Source organism: Peromyscus californicus, unplaced genomic scaffold, assembly GCF_007827085.1.
Source record: "Peromyscus californicus insignis strain IS unplaced genomic scaffold, ASM782708v3 Scaffold_8__1_contigs__length_139910024, whole genome shotgun sequence".
NCBI lineage: Eukaryota > Metazoa > Chordata > Mammalia > Rodentia > Cricetidae > Peromyscus > Peromyscus californicus.
Window position 1 is genome coordinate 105,997,315 of NW_026294606.1, and position 18,044 is coordinate 106,015,358.

General features: G+C 46.1%; 1 protein-coding gene across 1 annotated transcript in view; it reads left to right on the forward strand.

The window, feature by feature from the left end:
- Positions 1 to 17,799, forward strand: part of Kctd19 (potassium channel tetramerization domain containing 19) — a 37,512-nt gene extending 19,713 nt beyond the window's left edge. Inside the window, exons 3-16 of the mRNA XM_052729283.1 lie at positions 3,163 to 3,313; positions 4,616 to 4,807; positions 6,134 to 6,265; positions 8,246 to 8,456; positions 9,682 to 9,842; positions 11,256 to 11,359; positions 11,974 to 12,116; positions 12,310 to 12,393; positions 12,676 to 12,790; positions 13,161 to 13,788; positions 15,197 to 15,388; positions 15,558 to 15,712; positions 15,902 to 16,003; positions 17,555 to 17,799. Of these exons, the coding sequence (XP_052585243.1) occupies positions 3,163 to 3,313; positions 4,616 to 4,807; positions 6,134 to 6,265; positions 8,246 to 8,456; positions 9,682 to 9,842; positions 11,256 to 11,359; positions 11,974 to 12,116; positions 12,310 to 12,393; positions 12,676 to 12,790; positions 13,161 to 13,788; positions 15,197 to 15,388; positions 15,558 to 15,712; positions 15,902 to 16,003; positions 17,555 to 17,668 (2,484 nt within the window). The 3' untranslated portion in view covers positions 17,669 to 17,799. The remainder of the gene's footprint in view (positions 1 to 3,162; positions 3,314 to 4,615; positions 4,808 to 6,133; positions 6,266 to 8,245; positions 8,457 to 9,681; positions 9,843 to 11,255; positions 11,360 to 11,973; positions 12,117 to 12,309; positions 12,394 to 12,675; positions 12,791 to 13,160; positions 13,789 to 15,196; positions 15,389 to 15,557; positions 15,713 to 15,901; positions 16,004 to 17,554) is intronic.
- Positions 17,800 to 18,044: the final 245 nt, after the last annotated feature.

Consider the following 18,044-nt stretch of genomic DNA (forward strand, 5'->3'; position numbering starts at 1 on the left):
AGAGGTGTGGGGGTGAATATATACCTCTATCCACCTTGTCCTATCCTGTCCTTCCTGGACACAGTCACCATTTTCCTTCCTTTGTCCCACTTCTCAGCAAAAACACTGTCAAGCTGTCATCCTTCATCTTGATTCAGTGTTTTCCCATTTGCAATGCATACTCCGTTCTGACTACTCAGTCACCATCCTGGCATCTCATCATACATTTTCTTTGCCCAAAGAAAAATATTTGCTCTTACAGAAACTTTTCTCTGATCGTTTCCCTCCTCCAGAGAGCTGACACCTTGACACAGAGGCGAAAGCTGTGTGCATACCTAAACCAAGAGAGAACAGATAGCTGGGTCCTATTTTAATGATGTGAAAATAGTCGCAGGGTTCCTGAGGATCCATACGATTTGTAACAGATGCTTAATCTTGCCTCATAATATACAAACTGTTGGCTTCCACATCCATATGTATGTTCATGTGTTTGTATGAGTAGGCATGTGTGCATGTGTGTGGGTCGCTAGTGGAGGTTGTCTAGTTGTCATCCTCAATTGTTAATCACCTTGTTTTTTGAGTCCGAGTCTCTCACTGAACTTGGAGCTCAATTTCTAGTTGGATTGGAAGGGTAGAAGGTTCCAGGGATCTATCTGCCTGTCTCTACCTTCCCAGTACTAGGATTCCAGATAACGTGCTGTCATACCTTTAACATGGCCTCTAGAGAGGTTTGGATGCATGGGCAGCAAGCCTGTTAGTGAACCATATCTCCAGTCCTTCCATGCCTTTCTTTTCCCCAAGCCAAAAACTCCGAATCTAACCAGAAAGGAACCTAGCAAAGCACAGTGAGTATTTCTCAAGACTCCCTTCCCGAAATTCCACATGTGCAGTCTTCCTCATTACTTGATATTCCAGGAAAATACTCCCCACAACCCTGTCATTGCTCAGGCCTCCCTCAGGTCCCATAGCCACGCAAAACGGGGCTGATTTTCCCACTCTGGCTAGCCTGCTTTATTTTGAGACCTTAAGCAGTTATGAGAGGGCCAGTTCCTACATACAGCCACCAGAGGGCTCTTCTTTTTTTTTTTTTTTTTTTTTTTTATTAATTTATTTTGCAATACAATTCAGTTCTACATATCAGCCACGGATTCCCTTGTTCTCCCCCCTCCCGTCCCCCTCACCTTCCCCCCAACCCCCCCCCCCCCCATTCCCATCTCCTCCAGGGCAAAGCCTTCCCCACAGACTGAGGAAAACCTGGTAGACTCAGTCCAGGTAGGTCTAGTCCCCTCCTCCCAGGCCGAGCCAAACAATCCTGCATAGGCCCCAGGTTTCAAACAGCCAACTCATGCAATGAGCACAAGATCTGGTCCCACTGCCTGGATGCCTCCCAAACAGATCAAGCCAATCAACTGTCTCACCCATTCAGAGGGCCTGATCCAGTGGGGACCCCTCAGCCATTGGTTCATAGTTCATGTGTTTCCATTCATTTGGCTATTTGTCCCTGTGCTTTATCCAACCTTGGTCTCAACAATTCTCGCTCATATAAACCCTCCTCATTCTCGCTAATTGGACTCCCAGAGATCCACCTGGGGCCTAGTCATGGATCTCTGCATCCAGATCCCTCAGTAGTTGGATGAGGTTTCTAGCACAACAATTAGGGTGTTTGGCCATCCCATCACCAGAGTAGGTCAGATCGGGCTGTCTCTCGACCACTGCCAGCAGTCTGTTGTGTGGGTATCTTTGTGGATTTCTGTGGGCCTCTCTAGCACTTTGCTTCTTCCTATTCTCATGTGGTCTTTATTTACCATGGTCTCCTATTCCTTGTTCTCCCTCTCTGTTGTTGATCCAGCTGGGATCTCCCACTCCCCCAAGCCCAGAGGGCTCTTCTTAATACTTAAGATCCCAAGAGCAATCTCACAAGGTCTTCCCACCTGGGTAGCAAGCAATTAGAGGCAGGTTCTTTTGTTATTATTGAATCGGAGGCTTTCTATCTGTTACAAGGTTCTTAGAGGAGAAAGATGATCATATGTATGGCGCCTATAAAGGATCACTTGTCCTGTTGTGTCCAACAGTTTATTAGGAAAATACTATCTCCAGAGTGAGGTCAGAACATTTTGGTTTAATACCATGATAATCTGTTCCCTGAAGGACTGAGAAGGAGAATGGGTCCTTGGGTAAGAGTGGAATGAAGATCCCTAACCCACTCTGCCCTGGGATTCAGCCCTACTTAGGTGGGGTGCTCCACTGGTGGCTGGTGGTCACTGGCACATTCAAATCTAGGTTCTCTCTGAATTTGGGAGACCATTTAAGCAAGTTACACAGCCTTTGAACTCAACTGTCTCATCAGTAAAACACTCACCACATCTGTCTCTCAAGTTAAACCAGCAAATGTATGTGATAGTGATTTGAAAATATAACCCTGTGCCAGAATTTTATTATATGTTAATCTCACTGTTAGACTACTTTCCAGAATGAGGATGAATATACATAATGAGCAAATTACAACAATCATAAAAGATCAGGGTTTTTGAACTATTAGGACAATACTAGAAGATATCAAGTTTCAAATGACTAAAGAGAATTACTCTGTAGCTGGGCATGACGGGAAACACCTGTAATCTTAATGCTTAGGCGATGAAGGCAGCTGGCCAGGAATGCAAGGCCACCCTTGGCTATACAGTGAGTTTGAGGTCAGCCTATGTTGCATGAGGCCCTGTCTCAAAAAAATAAAAGGCAAAGCCAGGTGGTGATAGCACACACCTTTAATTCCAGCACTTGGGAGGCAGAAGCAGAAGCAGGTGGTTCTCTGTGAGATTGAGGCCAGCCTGGTCAACAAAGCCAGTTCCAGGAGAGCCAGTACTGTTACATACAGAAAGCTTGTCTTGAAAAAAAAAATAGAAAAAGTGGGGGAGGATCTCCATAAATTTTTCAAGAAAAAAATCCTGTTATTTGACATAAAATTGGAAGAAAAAAATTGCTTCAAACTCAGAAGAAAAATAATCTTTGGGATTTTGAATTATTACCATGCCATCTTACAACTTCAAATTTTTACATTTTGTGATTCAGTTTATTTTAAAATACTGTCCCAAGAAAATCAGATAGTATTTTTCTGAGTACTCAGTGTAAAGAAAAGTTGCTTATGAGGTTTAGATGTTCAAGGCAGCACTCTTCTTTATGTGGCAGACCCTAGACAATCTGAAGGAGGGCAAGCACCACCTCCGCGTGCGGCCTGCGGACATCCCGGTTGCTGAGAGAGCATCTCTGAACTACTGGCGGACATGGAAGTGCATCAGCAAGCCTTCCGAGTTTCCAATCAAAAGCCCAGCCTTCACAGGTATAATCATGGGTAGGCCCACCCTGTGAGTCACCAGCTCCCTCTTTCCCACCCCAACAGAAGTTAACCTCCATGTGAGCTAGTTCTGGATGAAGTCTCTATTTCTCTGTCATCTCTTTTGACCTGGTACTGCTCACCTGTCCTCTGCATGGCTGCTTGCCTACTGGAACTCAGCACCCTGCTCTGTTCCATTCTGATGCATCTCGGCTTCATTTAGGTTATTATGATGTTTTCCAATCTCTCCTAAAAAGTAAGGCTCTGTCATCATTTCAAATTACCTCCAGCCATCATGCAAAGATGTCCAAGTGATTATAGGCTTCTAAGTCCCTTGCAATGTACGCTGGCCTATGGTGGGACATCAGGAATCCATGATTATTAATGGGCTTTGGGCTTCCAGAGAAGTCAAACGCACTTATTTAATCTGTAGTTCACAGAAGTTGGTTTGATCAATTAGAAAGACCATGGAGGGGCTAGAAAGATGACTCAGCAGTTAAGAGCACTTGCTGCTTTTGATGAGGACCCAGCACCAACAGGGCAGCTCACAAATGTCTTAACTCCAATTCCAGAGAATCTGATGCCCTTGTCCGGCCTTTATATGGTATACATATATACATATAGGCAAAATACTCATACATATAGATAAAAATAAATCTTTTCTTTTTTTGGTTTTGTTTGTTTGTTTTCTTTTTTATTTATTTATTATGTACACAGGAGAGGGTGCCAGATCTCATTACAGATGGTTGTGAGCCACCATGTGGGTGATGGGAATAGAACTCAGGACCTCTGGAAGAGCAGTCAGTGTTCTTAACCTCTGAGCCATCTCTCCAGCCCTTGTTTTGTTTTTTTGAAACAGGATTTCTCTGCATAGCCTTGGCTGTCCTGTAACTCGTTCTGTAGATCAGGCTGGCCTCGAACTCACAGAGATCTGCCTGCCTCTGCCTTCCAAGTGCTAGGACTAAAGGCGTGCACCACTACTGCCCAGCTTAAAAATAAATCTTAAAGAAGAGACATGGATAACTGAATTTAGTGACTTTGAGTACATAAGCCAAAATATCATATCATTCAGTATCTGTTTACTGTCTGTAGAAAAAAAAACAAAACAATACAAAAACAGATTTTTCATGCCTAGTTTCCCAGAACACTCCTTCTTGACCTTAAATACACATCTGAAAAGAGAAAAGGGGGAAAGAAGCATATGGCAGAGACTGTCCCCTAGGTGGTCCCCAACTTCCTCTGGGACCCCCGGGGTCAATGGGAGCATTGACCTCAGGGAGGTGGTGACACCTGTTCATTCTCTTCCAGGTCTTCATGATAAGGCACCTTTGGGACTCATGGACACCCCACTGTTAGACACAGAAGAGGAAGTGCACTACTGTTTCTTGCCCCTCGACTTGGTAGCCAAGTATCCAAGCCTAGTAACGGAAGACAACCTGTTGTGGCTGGCTGAAACTGTGGCCCTGATCGAGTGCGAGTGCAGCGAGTTCCGCTTCATTGGTGATTGCTCTGTCTAGGATGGCCACCTCCCCTCTCCAAACCCCCACACACACCTATCACGGTCCATTTGTGCTATGGCCTGAGGATGTTCTCTGAGCAGAGGTTGTAGCAACATGATAATCTTCCAAGAGGCAAGCAGAGTCCTTCATTAGGCTCTCCCTTAGCTCAGAGCTTTTTTTGTTTTGTTTTTGAAACAGGCTCTGTCTATAGGTTACTAGATTTCTTGGAACTCACTATGTAGACCAGGCTGGCCTCAAACTCACAGAGATCCACCTGGCTCTGCCTCCTGAGTGCTGGGATTAAAGGCATGTGCCACCATGCCCAGTCCAGCTCAGAGCTATTTTAGCTCCTATTTCTTTTGTGGTGGCCTCGCTATAAAGGGACACTGAAACTCCCTAAAGTAGTGTTAAGGACCACAGGAGCTGATGGTAAGGACAGAGGACTGAGCTGAACTCCGGTTGCTTCACATACTTTGCTTATGTCTCTAGCTAGGCTCTAGGCCTCAGCTGCTCTCACCATATAGCAAGGAAATAGGGTTGTTTCAAAGATCCTACCTACCCTCCCTTCCATTACACTTGGAGTGCGGAGGAAGGGGGTGAATGATAACAATTTCTCCAGAATCATACAGAACAGGCCGCTTGAGCTAAGGAGGGATTAGATCTCTCATCCTGCCCAAAGGGAGCCTTCCTTACCACACTGCCCCATGACTAGCTTTGCTGGCCTGTGAGCTGAATAGCCTCTCCGCTATCTAGATAACCAGAGCAATAAATAAGCACCTAAATGGACAGGACAATAAACACCAAGTTATGTCAGGGGCCCAAATGCTTGAGGCCCCAGCTATCCAGATTCAAAGTCACCTAGGAAGTTGTTTGTACTGTGAGTTGATTCACACAGGGACTTAGTGTTGGTTCTCTGCCTCCTGTACTATAATCCAGCAGGGACAAACTCAAGCACCACCTGGAAGCCCAGGCTCGGCCAGGCCTCTCCTCTCTAACAAGACAACTCCCTCTTTTGGAATGACCTGCTTTTGGGTCAAGACTCTCAGGGTAAGTCTCAGGGCCTTTGTGTTCACAAAGAGGGCCTGGGAATGCCAGGCCAGGCCAGGCCAGGGGTGGTCACACCCATGGACTCAGACACAGGAAAACAAAGTAATCTGAGGTCTTTGAAAACCACCGCCTCAGCAAACCTAATCAGGTATGTTTAGCAATTGTTTCCAAACAAGGAGAGCCTAACATAAGAAGAAAGCACTGAAAATCTGCCAGGACATGGACAGATTAGTCATGAATATGCTTTGTTAACTCATGCTGTTTCTCTTTGCTTTTCAAGTGAATTTTCTCCGCTCACACAAGATTTTACTACCAGATAACTTCTCCAACATAGATGTGTTAGAAGCAGAAGTAGAAATTCTGGAAATCCCCGAGCTTACAGAAGCTGTACGGCTGTACCGGATGAATATGGGTATGTTGCCCGGGAACTTTGACTTTGCCTTGATATTCTAGAATAGCCCAGGCTTGAGCTACAGAAGCCAAGAGCAAGCATCTCCCCTTACTATCACTTTGGACTTGGGTGGTAGTGAGAAACAGGCATTATGACTGACTTAGGATCCAAGAAAAGGAAATTTGGCTTAAAGCCCCACATGCCCTCTCTACTCAGCATTGCAGCCAAGGCCAGGGCCAAAGGGAGGCCTGCTTAGCCTGGAGCAGGAGGAGCCCAGTCTGGGTGGGCAGCCAGGCTGCAATGACCTGAGAATGGGCCTGAGGACAAGCTTCCTGGTGCTGTCTGTTCCTCTGTGGAAATCCTGGGCTTCCACCTGCAACTCCTCTCTTTCCTCCTCCAGGAGCAGCTAAAGAAGGCATATTTTCTGTTATTATTAAGCAGCACAATGTTATTCATTAAGTGGCGCTGTTTACCATGCGAGAAAAGCCACAAGGTACAACAAAACCCACTATAAGAGTTTATTAAGGGAAGGGAACAGAAGGGGTGCTTAGGCCTATGGAATGACCATGCAGGAAGCAGAGGGGGGATAGGTAGAACCCCCTTTTATAGTCCCCCCGCCACGTGCATATGGCGTATGTAGCTACGCCATGCATGCGCATTGATTACGTGATCATGGTGCACACAGACTGCTTGATTACACAGTGCACAGATTACATAGGACCTAGGATGACTAAGCATCTTGCCTGGCTACTGGACAGCGCATGTGCAGTCATGTAGTTGGGGGAGTGGCTACCAGTTCTTCAGTTATCCCGTGCCCAATTTCCCTTCCCCCTCTGCACCTCATTTCACATTCTTTGACTTCTCTGCTTGTTCCTAACATTTCCTGACCTTTGTCTAGGTCAGACCTTTGTGCTCCTGGCTTTGCCTCACTCCAGCTGTTCCTCTTCACAGTTTGATTTGCCTTTCATCAGCTCATTCACCAGCTACTACACATCCATGGAAACTACCATGTGTGCTTCAGGAAGCTAGCTGCATGGGTCGGGGGAGACACAGATGCAAAGGGGTGAGGGGGGCAGCTGGCCTTTTGAGAATGTGTAGAGCCTTTTCAAATAAGAGAGCTACTAAAACAACGACAAAAGTAAAGAACTATCTTACACATGTGAGGTTTGGCCTTGTTGTATTGTTGTCCCATGGAATGAGGCTCAGCCATTTCCCAGGCTAATGAAATGTCCTTCCTGTATGGAAGGAGTGGCATCCTACAGCAAGTCTCAGGAACCTGTTCCAGGACCTTCTAGTTTCCTAAAAGGAATGTCAGTTCAGTTCCTTCCCAACAGCTTCTGGTTCTCAGAAAGCATGGGTGTTGTGATATGGGAAGTGTCACAGGTCCCGCTCCTCATATGCAATGAAAAGTTGGCAGTATATTTATAGACAGGTTTTCCTCAAATATGTGAGGCATTGATTGTTTATAAAGCATCATAACCAAGGGTCTTTCATAGCCCTTGGAAGGGGGCACAGCTCAAACCGCAGCCCTATGCAACTCTGAAGTTACTGGTAGTTTGCCCTAAACCACAGTGTCAGGCAGGGCTGAGAACACAGTTTGGTCATCTGTAGACTGCTGACAGGGCTGCTCTGAAGACTGGAGATAAGATGCGAAAATCCTCCAGCGGGAGGCTGAGAACATGGTAGTGCACACCTGTAACCCCAGCATTTGGAAGACAGGCAAGAGGATCACAAGTTTGAGGACAGCCTGATGTATATAATGATCCTGTTTCCAAAAAAAAAATTTGGAAACTTCTGGAAGCTTGTCATCTGGCTCAGTGTTCCTACTGTGTCACCTCTCAAGAGTTTTGGCCTAATGTTAATATGATCCAAATTTGGACTGTATAAACAAACAACTTCCATCTCACCACTTAAGCCCTAATTGGGGTAGCAGGAGGAGACATATTGTTCAGTTCCGGTATGATCAAAGATCTAGGAGTCATCCCTTTCTCCCTAACACAGGTGGCTGTTCCCGGACCTCCTGTCCTCCTCCAAGCCCTGGAAAGGGGGGTCGTACAGCTAGTCTGGAGTCTGTGAAACCACTGTACATGATGGCACTGGGTCTTCTGGTCAAGTACCCAGACTCTGCACTGGGACAGCTTCGCATTGAGAGCACACTGGATGGAAGCAGACTGTACATCACAGGGAATGGGGTCCTCTTCCAGCATGTCAAGTAAGTCCCAGACTCTCTCAGGGAACCACTTGTCCCATCAGACTGGACTCTGCCCATCTTGGGACATCTTGGGATGTGCTTATCTTGGGAAACAACCTTAAACCTTTCCCATGAGCTAAAGGGGAAAAGTGTCTTTGGGAAACCTCACTATTTTACCTCTTCCACCACCATCACCACCAGGTTTGGACCTCGGAGGATCAGGCTGAGACCAGTTTACAAAGTTCTCCATGATTCAAAGGCTCTGGATGTTCCATTTTTCTGTTTTCCGTTGTTCATTTTCCTATGCTAGGTCTGAGGTTACCAGGCTACAGTCATATCTTCAGGGTCCTGGATACCCCGAGCAAACATCTTTGCAAACGAAGGTTCTCTCCAGTCTTAGGAGGCTTTCCAGAGCCCAAGGTGTTCACTTGAGAAAGAAAGCAGGGCAGGCTTCCCAAAGGACATGGTCTCTTGAGAAATGAGCTCAGAATTCCCCTATACTAGTGCAGGGCATGGATTACTTTGCATTTCTATAGAAGGTTAAGAAGGAACAACACGGTTAGTGCTACAAAATTCCTTAGTACCAAGACTGAAGATAGGAGTGGGTTTTCCCAGTTCTCTGGGGAAAGGGTCACCTGACCTAATGGTGTCATTTTAGACCCTTTAGGCCGAAGCTCTTAGGCCCATCTCTCCCAGCCATGTCCACTTACAATGTCACAGAAGGCTAATACAAGTGCTTTCAAAGGAGGGTTGGACTAGAGGATTGGTGTTCATCCCTTAGTCACTTTCTAGGTACAAAGGATGTTAGTAATCTCTCAAAGCCATAGTAGGGAGTCACAGCATGGACCAGAGATCTCCATAGATTCTTTTTGTTTTTGTTTTTTGTTTGTTTGTTTTTCGAGACAGGGTTTCTCTGTGTAGCTTTGTGCCTTTCCTGGATCTCGCTCTGTAGACCAGGTCCATAGATTATTATATAAAAGGACAGGAAGGAAGTGGCTGGGTTTTGGCCTAGCTCAGACTCTAAGGCTTGACATGAACAATTTTGGTTGACCTTGCTGAAATATGTCTGAAGGGGTGAGTTTATGTCTAAGCTTATTCTCTTTCAAGAATCACCAAGTTAAATCAAGGAAATGATTCTTCTGGTGCCAAATTTGGAAGTCCCGTGACAAGACATGGGGGGTTTACAGGCCAGACTCCTTTAAGGTATAGTACTACAGTGCTTCATAACAGGCTTTCCTCTGGGCAGGAACTGGCTGGGCACTTGCCGACTGCCCCTGACTGAGACCATCTCTGAGGTGTATGAGCTTTGTGCCTTCCTGGACAAGAGGGACATCACCTATGAGCCAATGAAAGTGGCTCTCAAGAGTCATCTGGAGCCGAGGACTTTGCCACCCATGGACGTGCTCAGTAAATTTTTACTTCACTGTGCTCACAGTAAAGCTTCTGTGTTTGAAATTAGCATCAAGGGAGGGTCTAGAGACTAGAGAGGAAAGGAGAGGAGGGCCAGAATCAAGAAGTGTAAATGGAAGAGAAAGGAAAGGTAGGCTGAACTTCCATGTTATGCGTCTTCTTCTCACCTCCACTTCCACAGTGTATCTCAAAATTAGACAGGGATGCTACATCTGGGGCTCACAGATCCCCAAGGGCATGCCTGTCCTAATCCCAGGAGCTGACATGAAGTGCCATTTGTTTCTCACAGCCAGGCAGAAAGAAATTGTCCATGAATCCATTTAGAATCCTTGTGCCTCTGCACAAGGACGAATTTGTTCAAATTAAAATTACACAGTGGTCAAGCTAGGCTCTAAGTTAGTCCAAATGCAATGTTGTTTTAGTTAATAAACTTTTTTTTGAGACAGGGTCTCTCTATGTAGCCCTGGCTGTCCTGAAACCTACTGTGTAGACCAGGCTAGCTTCAAACTCACAAAGACCCACCTGCCTCTACCTCCCAAGTGTTGGAATTAGTGTGTGCCACTATGCCCAGCTAGTTAATAAACTCTTATTAACAAGTTTTTATGTAAAATTAAAGATATATAAATATCTTTGGTTTTTTTGAGATAGGGTCTCTGTTTGTAGCTTTGGCTGTCCTGGAACTCACGCTATAGACCAGGCCGGCCTTGAACTCACAGAGATCCACCTGCCTCTGCCTCCCAAGTGCTGGGATTAAAGGCATTAGCCACCCACCACCCGGCTTTTTAAAAAGTTTTTTTGTTGTTGTTATTTTTGTTGTTTTAAGCTATATTACTATCACTCATCAACACTCAACATTAAAACAAAAACAAACAAAACAAAACAAAAATACTCAACATTTATTGAGCACTATCATATACCAGGACAGGAATAACATTAAAAGTCAGTAACTTGGGTTCAGTTCTTATCTTCTGGAGTTTACAGTCTAACTCTGTACAAAAAGAGGGGCTCCATCCTGAGTGGGCACGTGAAAAGCTGCACCCCTAGGACATTACCACCACAGACCAGAGGGAGCTGGCAGTGTAGATGGACAGGAGCAACATCCTAGCTTGCTTAAGGAAGATGAGTCAAGGGAAGAAGGAACAGAGCCTTTGGAATTAGAATGCCAGAGGGCTTCCCTCCTCACCCAAGACAGCAGCTACTCTCAGAGCTGTCATTCCAAGTCAATCTCACTCTCCTGGAAGCATGTGAGCATCAGAGAAGGTTTGTGTCCAGGGTTTTTGTTTCTCAGATGGGCAAGACAATATGAGTTTTGAGAGTATGGAGCCTTAGCATGCAAACACTATTGACCAAAGTGCCCTACTAGTTTTCCTTTTGGTCATATGATGTGTTCTCTCTCATTGATTTCCATAGATGAGGAGTGGACAGCAGGGATCACTATATATTCACCCCAACAGATCATCAAGCTTTATGTTGGAAGCCATTGGTATGCCACCACCCTGCAGACCCTGATGAAGGTACTGCTAGACTCTGCTGTTCTTCTACTTTGGCTTCCCCACCCAAACATCTTTGGAACTTGCCAGGCGGTGGTGGCGCACGCCTTTAATCCCAGCACTCGGGAGGCAGAGGCAGGCGGATCTTTGTGAGTTCGAGGCCAGCCTGGTCTACAGAGCGAGATCCAGGAATGGTGCAAAGCTTCACAGAGAAACCCTGTCTTGAAAAAAAAAAAAAACCAAAAAATCCCAAAATCTTTGGAACTTGTCACATGGTCTTCACACAGCTTCCAGTACTGCTTAACATAAGAACCTTTCCCCAGCTTCCTTGCCAAGAATGCTCTGATGCTGTAGGTAGAAATGTGATGAGCAGCATGTTTGGAAGGTTTCAGGAATGTGGGTAGAGAAGAGGCTGGTTCTCAGGGGCCTGTACCAAGAAGGAGGTAGGGTTGACTTCCAAAGCCCAGGAGTAGGTAGGGAAACTACCAGAAGTTGAAGCAGAGACAATGTGCTTCCCTAGATTCTGTCCACTTTGTATTCCTATGGCCAATATACGGGGAGATGGAAATCCCAAAACCTGCTCCTTACTAAAACCTGAGACCCTGGGGCTGATTTTGATGTCTAACCCCCTCCTCTAGTTTCCAGAACTGCTATCCAACACTCAGAGAGTATACTGGATCACCTACGGACAGACCTTGCTCATCCATGGTGATGGCCAAATGTTCCGACACATTCTCAACTTCCTGAGACTTGGAAAACTGTTTTTACCATCAGAATTTAAGTAAGCAAACCCAGGCAATCAGATTATGAAACCACTAAGGCTGACTCTCTCTGCAGCAAAGAGAACCCTCAGTTGTAGCCTTTTGGGAGGAGGGTCTATTATTTTTCAACATGGGTATTATTGTTCAAGGCATTTTTTTTAGGGACTCATGTCTCCCCCCCTGCCCAGTCTACTATCTCCTTGTCATTTTCAGGGAATGGCCTCTCTTCTGCCAGGAGGTGGAGGAATATCATATTCCAGCCCTCTCAGAAGCCCTTGCACAGTGTGAGGCATACAAGTAAGCAAACTGTACTCTGGATCCCATGTTTAGAACCTGGATCTCTACAAATTCCTCTTAGAAATGTCCTCACCTGCCAGTGCGACTTCCTCTCCTCATAGCTGGGGGAGGAGGTTGGTGAAACTGGCTCAGTATTAGCCAGTGTCCTGTGCAAAACCCTTTAAAGGCCCCCTTTTCTCTGACTATAATCACTAATTCCCAGTCAATGGACAAGCCTGACCAATTAGCTGATGGGCTGATGGACGCTTCCTTTCATTAACCAACCCCTCTTGGACTCTATAGGTCATGGACTCAGGAAAAAGAATCTGAAAATGAAGAAGCTTTTCCTATTAGGAAGCTGCATGTGGTGACAGAAGGGACAGGGCCAATGGCAGAGTTCAGTAGAGATGCCAAGGAAGTAAGTCCCAGCTGTCTTTGGTTGGTGTCGTTCTCAAACATCACCACTAAGGGCTCGAGGGACAGACCCAGCTACTAAGGGGCTGGTGTAGTAAAAGAGCAGGACCCACATGTGTTAATAGTCCAAGAACTGATTTCTGAACCTTGAGGAGGCACTGAGGTGTGCTAGCCACTTATGGCCTGGGACGATAATCTCTCCTTTTGGAATGTCAAAGTTGCCTAGGCTGGTACCACTCCCTCTCAGACTGAGTCAACTTAAATGGTGATCCATCTCAGGGGATAAGATTGTTCTGGATGAACAGGTTGTCTTAAAGCTCAGCTTACTAGGTCTTGGGGAGACTCTGATAATGCCCACCTCTCCCCACCCCCAGACCACAACCTGTATGCCTGTGGACTTCCAAGATTGTAGTGACAGGACTCCATGGAACAAGGCCAAAGGAAACCTGACCAGGTCCAGTCAGATGGAGGAGGCTGAACAGTACACCCGGACTATCCAGGTCTCCCTATGCAGAAATGCCAAGAGGGGGGGCAATCCCAGCACATACTCACACTGTTCTGGCTTATGTGCCAACCCCAGACACTGGGGAGGTCACTCTGAGAGTCCTCCCAAGAAGAAGTGCCCCACTATAAACCTCACACAGAAATCTGATGCCAAAGACCCTCCTGTCACCCCCATGCAAAAACTCATATCTTTGGTAAGGGAATGGGACATGGTCAACTGTAAACAGTGGGAATTCCAGCCACTGACAGTCTCCCGGAGCAGCTCTTTGGAGGAAGCTACCCTGCATGTCCCTGCAGGAAGTGAGGCTACTTCCCAACCTGGTACCTCAGGTGCCTGGAAAGCTCATTCCATAACCTCAGAGAAGGATACTGGTCCCCAGACTGGGCCTGGAGCTGGAGTGAAAGACAAGGGTCCAGAGCCAACTTTTAAGCCATACTTCCCCACAAAAAGAGCTGTCACCCTAAAGGACTGGGGCAAGCAGAGGCCCAAGGAGAGAGGTGAGTCTTGCCCCATCCTTGATTCAAGTCTCATTTTCAACAGATACCAGATTTCCTGGCTAAGACCAGAGAGTTAGTGACAGAGCAGGGACCAGAACTTCCAGATCATTGATGCAGCTCTATGACAGGCAGCATATACAGAATGAGTGGTCACGTGAGGTGAAGTGATGAGCATTTTGTGAAAGGAGATCCCAGGAAATGGGAACACAAGAGGCCGGTCATTGGGGAGTCAGCAGGAAGAGAACAGTTAGGGTGTTTGTGGAAGCACAGGGCACTGCTCTAGCTGGAAGCCTTGTTTCCAGTATATAAGCTGTAGAAATGATGCTCAAGACAGGAGTCATCAGGCTAGGTCTTGTGGGCCAAGATAAGAATGTGGTGCTCTGTTCTGACCTTACTAGGGATGGACAACCCCTGACGGATTTTTTTAAAGGGGAGCACATGATCGGGTATATGTTTCTGAAGCTTGCTCGGGGACAGAGGAAGTGTGTTCATAGGAGGCTAAGTATCAGCAGCATGGGTGTATTCCAGACGGGTTAAGGAGACTGAGCAGTGGAGGAAGGCAGGAAGATAGAGGTGCCAAGTGGCCTGGTATCTGGGTTGGTTATGGCAAGTGGAAGGGTCTTCATTGAAGTGGGTGAACAAAAGAAACTAGACCTCTGGGAAAAGCACACATGGCATGTGAGATGCTAAGGCCCATCCAGGAGGGCCTATGGGGACTGAGCTTAAGACAGTTTGGGGCCAGTTGGGGGAGAAAACCCAGGGAAGTTTGCTGAGAAGGGCCATGTTAGATTATTCCCTCTATCTCCAGAACTCCCTCCTCTGGTACTCTGGCACTCTTATCACCTTCCCTTCTAGTAACCTGGGTCCTGCTTAGAGGTGCCTTCATGGACTCTGTGAATCGTAAGTTTGCTGGTAAAGCTTTGGGGTAACATATCCTATTCTTCCAGAGTAGAGAAACATGAAAGGTCTGCCCAGAAAGGTCTGATCACTTCTTCATTTCATAGCTTCCAAGTCTTCTACGGGGCTTTTACTGGTCACATTTGGTACTACTCTTCTTTTAAAAATGTATTTATTTGTTTGTTTGTTTGTTTTATATCCCAGCCGCAGTTTCCCTGCCGCCCACCCCCCAAACCACTCCTATCCATTTCTATTTAGGAAAGGGCAGTTCTCCCATGAGGACACTAGTCTTAACTTGAAGTTTCTTAGAGTTCTGAAACTTAGGATTGGGTTTGCAACAATGCCAGGACAATGAAGTGGTGAGGCCAGGGTACCACTTCCAAAAAGCAGGTGACTTCTGAAGTTCTGAGTGAATGAATATACTGATCTGTCACCAGAAGACTCCTCTCTGCTTGCATTCCAAGCGTAGGCTCCCGAGCTTAAGAAGAACCCCCTTTTATTGTTTTCACAGAAAACCTTGCCCCTGAGCAGCCTCTGCCTAATGTTAATGGGATAGACAACCCAGGGGCCATCCTCAAAGTGACTCACCCCCCTGTGGTGGGTAGTGATGGCTCTTGCATGTTCTTTGAAGACAGCATCATCTACACCACCCAGATGGATAACATCAAGCATACCCCACTTGCAGCCAGCCCCCAACCTCGAGGTGAGGCTTTGGAGCCATGCCTGGCCCTGTACTTTGCTTGTGAAGATGCACACCCAGGACTTAGGAGTGAATGTCCCTCGAGAGCTCTACACTTCTCCCTGCTCTCTGGTTATTTCTAAGGCCTCAGCTGTGGGCAGCTTTAGCCATATCTACTCTTTCTCCTTTACAGAAGTGACTTTCCTGAGTTTCTCTTTGTCCTGGGAAGAGATGTTTTATGCACAGAAATGTCACCGCTTCCTGACTGACATCATCCTGGATTCCATCAGGCAAAAGGACCCCAAAGCTATCACAGCCAAGGTGGTGTCCCTGGCCTACCGGCTGTGGGTATGTACGACAGGCCTTGGGGCACCCTATCTCTTCTCCACATAGCTCCTTGCCCTTGCAATAAGTAGTATAAGACAAGAGGATGAGGGAGAGAAGCCAGGGACAGAAGAGTAGCTGGAAAGGCGGGGATAAGAATGAAGAAGCTGGGAGCAGGTCATGGCCCTGCTTGACTATAGGCTCTCTTGGTAGACGCTGAACATCAGCCCCAAGCAGTTTGTGGTGGATTTGCTGGCCATCACTGGCTTCAAGGATGATCGGCACACTCAGGAGCGTCTGTACAGCTGGGTAGAGGTGAGGCCTATCTGCCCTGTATAGGGAACGGCAACTCTCTGAATGCCTCATATGGAGACTGTTGCTGCCAGGCTAGTACTGTCATCTAGAAAGCTAGCCAGCTAAGTCAGTGGTCTCTGGTCCCGTGGAGGTAGATGGCTGAAATTAACCAATCAAGACTAGTAAAAAAGTAACATTTAGGAAACCCGTTTTCATAGTTTTCCTTTAATGGCACCAACTATCCCTTCACCACTAACAACCTTGGCCATAGTTGGAAAGCACATGTTAACTCAAGCACATGGACATGGAGTTAGGCTTCTACAGCTAGTAATAGCTAGTTCCCTACTCAGGTATCGCCATATTTTTTGTACTTAAGCTCCTCTACAGAATTTTTTAGGATTTATTTTTTATGTATATGGGTATTTTGCCTACATGAAATTTTGTGCACTGTGTGCATGCAGTGGGCCAGAAGAAGGTGTTGGACCCTAGGAAACGGGAGTTACAATTGTTAGCCACCATGTGGACATTGGAAATCAAATCCCAGTTCTCTGCTAGAGCAACAAGTGCTCTTTCTTAACCACAAAGCAATCTTCCCAGCCCCTAAAGCATTCTCTAAAAGCTTTTTGGGGGGGTAGGGGGCTGAGATAGGGTCTCCCTATATATCCCTGGATGTCCTAAAGCTTACTATGTAGGTCAGGCTGACCTCAAACACACAGAGATCAGTCTGCCTGTTCTTCCCAGTGCTGGGATTAAAGGCCTACACTACCATGCTTGACTGAAAACAATTTTTTTGTTGTTTTTGTTTTTTTTTGAGACAGGGTTTCTCTGTGTAGCTTTGCACCTTTCCTGGAACTCACTCTGTAGACCTGGCTGGCCTCAAACTCACAGAGATCCGCCTGCCTTTGCCTCCCAAGTGCTGGGATTAAAGGCGTGCGCCACCACCGCCTAGCGAAAATAATTTTTTAAAGAAAGAAAAAAAAAAGGCAAAAGAGTGGTCAAGGTTTGAGAATCCTCACTCCCATTTATTTTGTTTTTACTGCATAGGGCATTGAAATCTTGGCATCATGCAACCCAAGCAAGTACACAGTTTAGCTATGCTGCCTACTTGGGCCTTGAACTCATTTTGTAGACCAATCAAGATTAATATTTTTTCTTTCCTGATTCTGTAGAATAATTTCAGCATTGTGTGTGAAAGATTTAGCAAATTTCTCAGTAACCTGGCTTTTTATAATCAAGTACATAACAATGATGACATCCACCTTAAATACATGATTGCCCAGTTACTGGTAGCTCTCTAGCTTGTATGTTGTTTATAAAGGTAAAGTCAGCATCTACAGCTAGGAAGTGGACACGAGCATCAGGAAGCACTTTTTTATTGTCATTGTGGTCAGTTCTCTGGTAGCCAGAGCCCTGTGAGATGCTTTAGCGTAGAACTGAGCCCCAGAGTACCAAAGGTCCCTATAATGAGGCTTTCTCTTTGTTTTTCCCTACCCAAATGAGGGAATCCCCCTCAGAGAGCTAAAATAGGTGACTGGCCTAGAAATCAGGGATAAGAAAGGCCTTTCCTTGCAGCTCACACTGCCTTTTGCCAGAAAATATGGCCGTTGCATGGACCTGCTCATCCAGAGGGGACTGTCTAGGTCTGTCTCGTACTCAGTCCTGGGCAAGTATTTACAAGAGGGTTAGAGTACCCACAGATGTTGGTCCCACAGACCACCAGCACTTGCCCAAGGCTCATTTTAACTGTGGATATCCCCAGAATGCACATACCCAGCCACTGATACAAATCACTCTATTTTTTATTATAAAAAAATAAAAGAGTAAACCACAAGACAAATGCTTGGACTCCTTCTCTGAGAAGACTGAGCATCAATAACCAGTGAAACCAGTAGATAAGTCTAACTGAAAGCTGTTCAAAAAGCATCAAGTCAAACTGACCAAGATGGCCCAAAAAACCAAGAAGCTAGAGATGGGAAGCCAACAAATTCAAGAATAAGGGGCCTATATATGGGGCAGGCTAGCTCCTGTGTTTGTTTGGAGAGATCAGCATTAAGTGCAAGGG